Here is an 8,552-nt window from a genome sequence, read left to right on the forward strand (position 1 = left end):
GTAAAGGTCAGTTTGAATACCGATCATTGGGAGAGGGGCTTTCTGCCACGGCAGATGAACAGGAACCAAACTCTGGTTTGAGAGTTCTGCCTGAGGGTTGGTGGCCTTTCAGCCGGCATTACTTTCTATGGTCTTCAATTTTGATTAATTTAAAATAAAAGCTGTGGCCAAGCCCTTTTCCCCTTTCTCAGTGGTTATGTTTTTATTTCCAGTGGGAAAGGGGTTTGGACTGGTTGTATTAAGGTTTTAGGTTGGCCTTTGGCAGTCATGTATTTTACATGATATCCATGATAGCATATTTCTTCTGTAAATTTATGCACACAACTCTGGACATAATTTCTCCTTGAGAAGATTTTTTTTCTACTTAATTTAGAATTGCATGCAATAATTCTTAAAAATTTAGCATATTTACTATAGCGTCGTCCTTGATGAGAATTATTACTTGGTGCCGTGGAACTCTTGGTACCATAACTACTGCAGATGTATTTCTTGTCAGAGATTTTAACACATTTTTGTGTTAAGGTGCTAAGAAAATAATTGATTTATATACACTCTATGTAAACATTTTCTTTAACATTACCATCACAGTTATTTGTATTTAGTATCTCTGTATATCGTTGCAGTGCTACACGTTCTGAGATTAAAGTGAATTGAAGGTAAAAGACAGATAAACAAAGCAAGATATGGCTGAGTTTAACCCCTTAAGGACACATGGCATGTGTGACATGTCATGATTCCCTTTTATTCCAGAAGTTTGGTCCTTAAGACAGATTATGCAGTTTTTACAATATAGCATAACGCTGAAAGCCAAGAAATTTTGTGGTTCTTTGTCTATGAATCGTTCAATAAATCTATGAATATGTGTCTGAGCTGTGTTCGGCCAAATAAAAAAAACACAATTATCAAGGTTATTTACTAAGGTTAAAATTCAAAGTGAATTCAAAGTGATTTCACATTTAAGTTCAAATTAGTTATGCTTCTGAATAGCTAACATTTTCCAGTTCAGCTATGTTGTTCTTAAATTCCAAAGTCACTTTGAATTCTCTCTTTAGTAAATAACCCTGTATATTACTTTGGACGATACCAATTTTGTAGACTTGTATTTCATATTTTTTTTTAAATATTTCTGGTTTGAAAGACCCCACCACTAATCTCATCTCAATATAGAAATAATAGGATTAAATAATTATTTGAATATTACTCAAGTTCTCCACAATTTTCATTTTAATTAAATAATACTATGTGTTTCATAGAAAACATGTCAAGAAGAGTCAAAAAGACTCTTCTCTCTGATTGTGGGGATATCATAAATTCAAGGTAAATGTAAACATTTTTGATGTTTCCAATCAGTATTTCCAGGCCATTTTTTTGCATCACAATTCTTACAATGGTTAATTTATTGTAGATCAACCCACAGCTCAAACTGAGTTTTTATTTTATTTAGTTTTTTTAAGATTTCAAAATATCAATAAGGTCTTAAACAATGTTGAAATTATTCATTCTGGGAGGTAACATTAGACCTATTCTGGCAGTGCACAAACATAATGAGTCATTTTAAGCCGGCATTGGAAAATCATAAAAGCTCATTCCTCAGATCCTGCATTCGACAATGATGAGAACAAACAGGTTTCCTAAAAGACAAACACGAACGAAATAACATTGTAACAAATTATGAATATTCTTGTGTCACCATAAAGTTTAAAATATTGATCCACAGAGTTACCCTTAAAGGACCACTCTAGGCACCCAGACCACTTCAGCTTAATGAAGTGGTCTGGGTGCCAGGTCCAGCTAGGGTTAACCCATTTCTTTATAAACATAGCAGTTTCAGAGAAACTGCTATGTTTATATAAGGGTTAAGCCAGCCTCTAAATCCTCTAGTGGCTGTCTCACTGACAGCCGCTAGAGGCGCTTGCGTGATTCTCACTGTGAAAATCACAGTGAGAGCACGCAAGCGTCCATAGGAAAGCATTGTAAATGCTTTCCTATGCGACCGGCTGAATGCGCGCGCACAGCTCTTGCCGCGCATGCGCATTCAGCCGAAAGGTAGGATCGGAGGCGGAGAGGAGGAGGAGAGCTCCCCTCCCGGCCCTGGAATAAAGGAAAGTTTTAACCCTTTCCTCTCCCCAGAGCCGGACGGGAGGGGGTCCCTGAGGGTGGGGGCACCCTCAGGGCACTAAAGTGCCAGGAAAACGAGTATGTTTTCCTGGCACTATAGTGGTCCTTTAAAGTAAAACTACTGTGTGAAAAATTATACAGTTAAAAAGTGTCTGTGCTAGATATGTCTAGTGTCTGTGCTAGATATGTTCCAAATTCCCATTGAGCTGAACCGACATTCTGACAAAATTTTTAATTTTCAGGAAAAATTGTTCTGCTTAGACAAATGTTCAAACTTTAATGAAAACATTGAATGAAGCTCAATGCAGTATCCTACAGCTTAGAGCTTTACGAAGAGGCAAATATAATTTGACATTGGGTCCATTTGTGGCATGGCTTAAAAGTCATTGAATCAGGTCATTCTCGTTGCCCTACACAAGACAGCTTTAATCATGACTGCCGAAGAACCTATGATGAATAGTAAAGATTGTGAAAACTCCATTCAGCTCAGTCTACGTTTGAACCACTCTCATTATCATTTCTCTTTAGTATATAACAAAATGAAATATCTAGCACAGACCTTGCATATTACATTGCATGCTCAGAGAATTACAGCTTAAAGTAACATGCATCGTATATGATGTATCATTGAGCTCCAGTACAAAAATATGAAACCGGTGTTGTATGCATGGGTTTGCCCCAAAGCTCCATAGCAATGCAACTAACAGTCATGTGGTACATGTAAGTGTTCCACAGAGCTCCACAGCAATCAAATGCCTTTTAACGTGGTGTGTAGAGGTTTAACACAGAACTGCAGTACAATGCATTTATAAGAAAGAAAAAGGTTTGTAATTGCAGAAATGACCATAATAAACTAATTAATAGACCACAATAGATGTTTACTGAAATACATCATTAATATTTTAATTACATATTCAGAGTAATTTACAGGAACTTGTAACACATATATATATATAAACATAGAATGTGACGGCAGATATGAACCATTCGGCTTATCTAGTCTGCCCAATTTTTTTTTTAAATACTTGCATTAGTCCCTGGCCTTATCTTATAGTTAGGATAGCCTTATGCCTATCCCACGCATGCTTAAACTCCTTTACTGTGTTAACCTCTACCACTTCAGCTGGAAGGCTATTCCATGCATCCACTACCCTCTCAGTAAAGTAATACTTCCTGAAATTATTTTCAAACCTTTGCCCCTCTAATTTTTATATACATACATGTATATGTTTTTCTTTGAATTATAGTAGTCACTTTGTAATGTTTTACTATTGTGATACTGTAGATACTGTAGATACTGTAATAGAATTATATAATTAATAGAATAATAGAATTACTGCTGGGTTATAAATAACATATTCCATGAAAAGTGTATGGCATTTTGTAACAAGTAAAAAAATAAAAATAAGAATGGCAACTTTTATTTATGTAGGCTTTTTATACAGAATCATTTATGGAGTTAACTTATTGTTAGCAAAATGTCATTCACTTGTTGCAGAGTTCTTTACTATAGTATGAATAGTAGGGAATTTAAAGGGAATTTCAAAATTCATGTCAAAGAAGCTCAAATAGAAAAAGTTATTTATTTTGTCCTACAATATGAAATTACTTTGAATTTACTTTGGACAATACACACTTTGCTGATATAAAGCTGTCAACGTTTTTCATTTATTCTTATCAGAAGTGTCTCTGTAAACAAGTGAGGATCCATTTTTTTTTTATGAGATGTTTAATCCCAAGAGTATTTGAGTCAAAAGGATTGCTCAGACTTTCATACTTGCCCTGCGGGACATTTCTCTGAAAAGTCTCGTACTTTCTGTAATTTCAAACTAACTGTGAATCAGAGGTACTTTTCGTCTTGATTTCAGTTTGACCATTATCTTCACTGAACGCTTTTTCAAAAATAGACTGGATTGAGGTCCTGAAGGTCGTCTTGAAATCTCGACCTATGAAGACGTAGAGGAAGGGGTTGATACAGCTGTTGAAGAAGGCTAGGCTGGACGTAATTGGACCCCCAATTTCTACCGCGCTTCTCAGGGATTCAGCCTCACTTTCACTGTAGGCCACTTCCAAAAAAGAAAAAACATGGTATGGAAACCAACAGATAAAGAAGGAAAGCAGAACAGCTATAATAATTTTGAAGGGTTTGGTTGATGATGCCATTCGATTTCTGTGAAGTCGAATTACAATAATAGTGTAACATGAAACAATAATAGTGAAAGGGATGAAGAAGCCAAAGATAAATCGAGTAATCACGGTAGCTTTGAGCCTTAAAAGGTGCAAATCATAATCCGTGTCATGAAAGTTGTTGAAACACCTGATCTGTCCCTCGTCACCATCGGCATCTCGAAAGATAAAATATGTTAAACTAAAAAATATTGCAAGAATCCAAACAATTATGGCCACTATAAAAGCCATGCGGGGTGTCCTGTGGTTCTGTGCCCATACAGGGAACACCACAGAGATACAACGGTCAATGCTGATAACAGTGAGTGTGAAGATACTTGCAAACATATTGAGAAATGCCACAGCGCTATTTAGCTTGCACATGAAGGTACCAAAAGGCCAGTGGAATACAAGGACAAGGTATGTAATACTAAGTGGCAAGAATAAAGTAAAGATAAAATCAGCAATGGCTAAATTAAGGAACCACACCACATTGACTGTTTTCTTCATTCGGAAACCAGCGACCCAGATGACCAAGCCATTGCCTGTTGTCCCCAGCAAAAACGCCACAATGTAAACAATCAAAGAAAATGTATGAACACTGTTAAAGGTAATGCTAGGCAAATCCTCCGTTTCGTCAGTGGTGGTGTTGCTCGGAAGAATTGTTGCTGTAACGTTCTCCATTCTTAACACTGGGAGATCTGCCAGAAAACACAAAGTATTGCTTAATTTTCAAAAGATATTTAGACAAAACATTCTGTTGAATTATAATAGAATATTGGATGGGAAAATGGCAAAATAATATTTAATGCTGATAGTGGTCAGTACACCCCAAAAGGTAAGTGTCTGTCAAGAATATTTAAAATCTCTTGTCTTAAGTTAAATGCTTAAAGGGATTTAATCACCCAATATATGATAAAACCGCCAACATATCAAAGTATCCCATTAACAAACCTTTCTCTAGGTAACTTTGAGGGTAAACTTGAGTATTACAGCTGATGTTGGACATTAAGAGTCAATACTAATTCAATTTAAATTAAGAACTATGGCTCTTTTATTATGCTTGTAGTACATCTGGTTCTCTCTCTCTCTATTTTTAATGTTAATTTACATTATTGGTTTTGATGCATAATTCAAGAGTAACTGTATTTTATATTAAATAACATTAACAATCATGTACTAAGCTTAAAGACTTTTTTTGTTTTTGTTTTTCAATTTGACAATTTTTATTGGTTTGGCCAAATATTTCACAGTTACAGCAAGACAGTTCCGCACATAATATTCATAAACACATTGTTGTCACGATGTCGAATTGTCAACAGTACTGTACATAAATCGCAATGGACCTGCAATTACTGCTCTTGGAAGTAGTTGCAATTATTCACAAAGAATGGTATGAAGAAGAAAAGAGAAAGAGGGAGATAGAGATAGAGAGAGCATAGAGCTGGTGTTGATGGAGTAGTGAAGAATTAGTTTAGGGTTGTCCAGATGACCCGAGTAAGAGATATAGAAGGGGGGAGGGGAGGAAGGAGCAGGCTCTCTGGATACCTTCCACCAAAGGCAATTTAGCCCCAGTCCCCACATTCTGTAAGGTTATCGTGCTGCAGATCTGTGGCTACTTCCAAGTGAAGTTTCAATTTCCAGGTGGAGTTTCAATTGGGGGTGTCTTAATTTCAATTTCTTAATTTGCTATTTCTTAATTTGCTATTTCAATCAGTTATGTAACCCTGTCCTGGCTGAAATTAGACCACAGTTCTTTTGAAAAAATGTATTTATTTAAAAAAAAAAATTGATAACTTATGTATTATAATAAAAGTACACCCTCTTTATCAATTTTAATTTTTTTTACATGCCGTTATCCACATGTTCCCCGTAATTTCCTTTTGGGGTAATCACCCATTGACTTTCATTACTATATTTAATTTTTACTGTCTCCATTTAATTCTATTTTACAAATGATTATTATATCATTATTGCTGTTGATATTGTGCATTCATGTTTTTTTTTATTTTTAGACACTATTTTCTTAAAACGCAATAAAGAGTTTTTTGTAAGAAAAGCAATAAGAGAAAATTCTTTTTTTCCTGTTTTTCCACAATTTCAATTTCATATCTGTGTCGTTTATTCACTAAACTATACATTTAAAAGCAGACAATATATTGCTAATTTTAGATGAAAATACCCATACTGAACTATATATTTTTAATTTAATTTCTAGCTCAATTGTATTGTTCTACAGTTTTCATTTTCCCAGGAGGTTCTCTACAATTCACTATTTAGTAACTTAACCCCTGTGGTTTTTTTTTCTTTATTCATTACTGGTTGGCGCATGCCTCCCCTAACGTGTAACTATGTAACTATGTGGGGCTCTTTAGCTCCAAAACCTCACAGCTAGCGTAGGGCCAGTAGGATATAATTGTGTTTTTTTAGTTTTTAATTTTACATCCGACAGCTGCTTCTCAAAGCAACCACCTATTATAAAAAGAAAGATCTGTAGTGTAGTGCTCTGTTAGGCTTCTTAGGAAGAGGTATAGATGCCCCTCTGGTGAGTCAGGAGGAGATGCTGATAGTGGTATGGGTTCAGTGTCCCTGTCCCGCTTAGTCCTGCAAAGTAAATCATTGCAGTTTTTAAGAAACTGCAATGATTAACTTCGAGGACTAAGGCTGCCTCTAGTGGCTGTCAATCAGATCACAATAGCTTGCTGGCCTCGCAGAATGTGCTTGTGGCCAGTTACATGATCATTGAGGTCCCAGACAGCATCAGCAGCACAATGTTCATGGGTCACACATAACCGAGTATTTACTCAATTGTCCCAAGATATTCCTCTTAAAGCTAAGTTGTATGGGGTTTATTAACCAACTAAATTGGGAATTATAGCAAATTAAATGGCGAAATTGAGGTTAAAAATATCTGATCTAGAATATTCTTCAGTTATTGTCATAGCTTGTTCATTTCAGCCTCAAATATTCCATTTCATTTCCAATCCTCTATAATTGATACATGAGGGTCTGTTAGTGAAAAAACTGTGACTTAACAACTTTAAAAACTCTGGAAAAAATAAGGGCAAAAATGGCAAAAAAAAATAAATCTTCAATATAGCCAACTTACACTTTTTTTTTTCTAATCTCCTATACTGACTTTCCTTTTGTAACTTGGTTCATGTATTATTCCAACAAACAGTTTAGCAAATATCCCCCAGTGCTTATTATAGTTTCTTAAAATAGTAAACTAATGCCAAAGCATATTTTATGTTTTCTCCAGATCTAACAAAGCTGACTGTGTATCAGCCTAAATGCATCAATATAAAGATAAGTTTCGGATAACTTACATGTTGTTAAGTCCTTATGGCTGATCTGTAACCTCCTGGCTGACTTGCAATCTTGTGGCTTCTTCTCTGAGTGGATTAATAAAATTAAGAAACAGCTGGCATCTCCCTTTGAGTTCCTGTACGTTTAGGGAAGTTGTGAAAGCATAAATACAAAAAGAGAAGTCCTGCGCTAAAGCAGCAAGGACTACAACACACATCAGCCCCAATATGTAGTAAAAACCAAAGAAAAGAAAATGTTACTTGCGCTTTTTCCTTAATCCCTATGTATATTTAGACAAATGGAGGTCATTTAGTTGCTCCAATGGCCATTGGAGGGATGCCCGCCTGCCAACGTCAAGGCAGACCCCCCCTAAGCGGGTCCTAACACTGACCCTTCAGCCTGCTTCCTTGAGCTTCTGGCAAAGATATCTCTAATGAGACAGAAAGGGGTATTTTTTATATACACCCCTTTACTTATTAACCCTTAATAGGGAACACATGGGATGGGTAGCAGCATTGTAACCAGGCTGTGTGATACAAAGTAAATACAAATACAAAAAGAGAAGTCCTGCGCTAAAGCAGCAAGGACTACAACACACATCAGCCCCAATATGTAGTAAAAACCAAAGAAAAGAAAATGTTACTTGCGCTTTTTCCTTAATCCCTATGTATATTTAGACAAATGGAGGTCATTTAGTTGCTCCAATGGCCATTGGAGGGATGCCCGCCTGCCAACGTCAAGGCAGACCCCCCCTAAGCGGGTCCTAACACTGACCCTTTAGAGATATCTTTGCCAGAAGCTCAAGGAAGCAGGCTGAAGGGTCAGTGTTAGGACCCGCTTAGGGGGGGTCTGCCTTGACGTTGGCAGGCGGGCATCCCTCCAATGGCCATTGGAGCAACTAAATGACCTCCATTTGTCTAAATATACATAGGGATTAAGGAAAAAGCGCAAGTAACATT

The 8,552-nt window shown here is 36.4% G+C and overlaps 1 protein-coding gene across 1 annotated transcript; it reads right to left on the bottom strand.

Moving 5' to 3' along the window:
• Positions 1–3,687: 3,687 nt before the first annotated feature.
• LOC134577371 (chemerin-like receptor 1) lies at positions 3,688–5,007 on the bottom strand. The gene has a single exon (XM_063436081.1). It carries the CDS (start codon positions 4,966–4,968, stop codon positions 3,943–3,945), a length of 1,026 nt encoding a protein of 341 aa, XP_063292151.1. The 5' UTR covers positions 4,969–5,007; the 3' UTR covers positions 3,688–3,942.
• Positions 5,008–8,552: the final 3,545 nt, after the last annotated feature.

This window comes from Pelobates fuscus, chromosome 11 (assembly GCF_036172605.1).
Source record: "Pelobates fuscus isolate aPelFus1 chromosome 11, aPelFus1.pri, whole genome shotgun sequence".
Taxonomy (NCBI): Eukaryota; Metazoa; Chordata; class Amphibia; order Anura; family Pelobatidae; genus Pelobates; species Pelobates fuscus.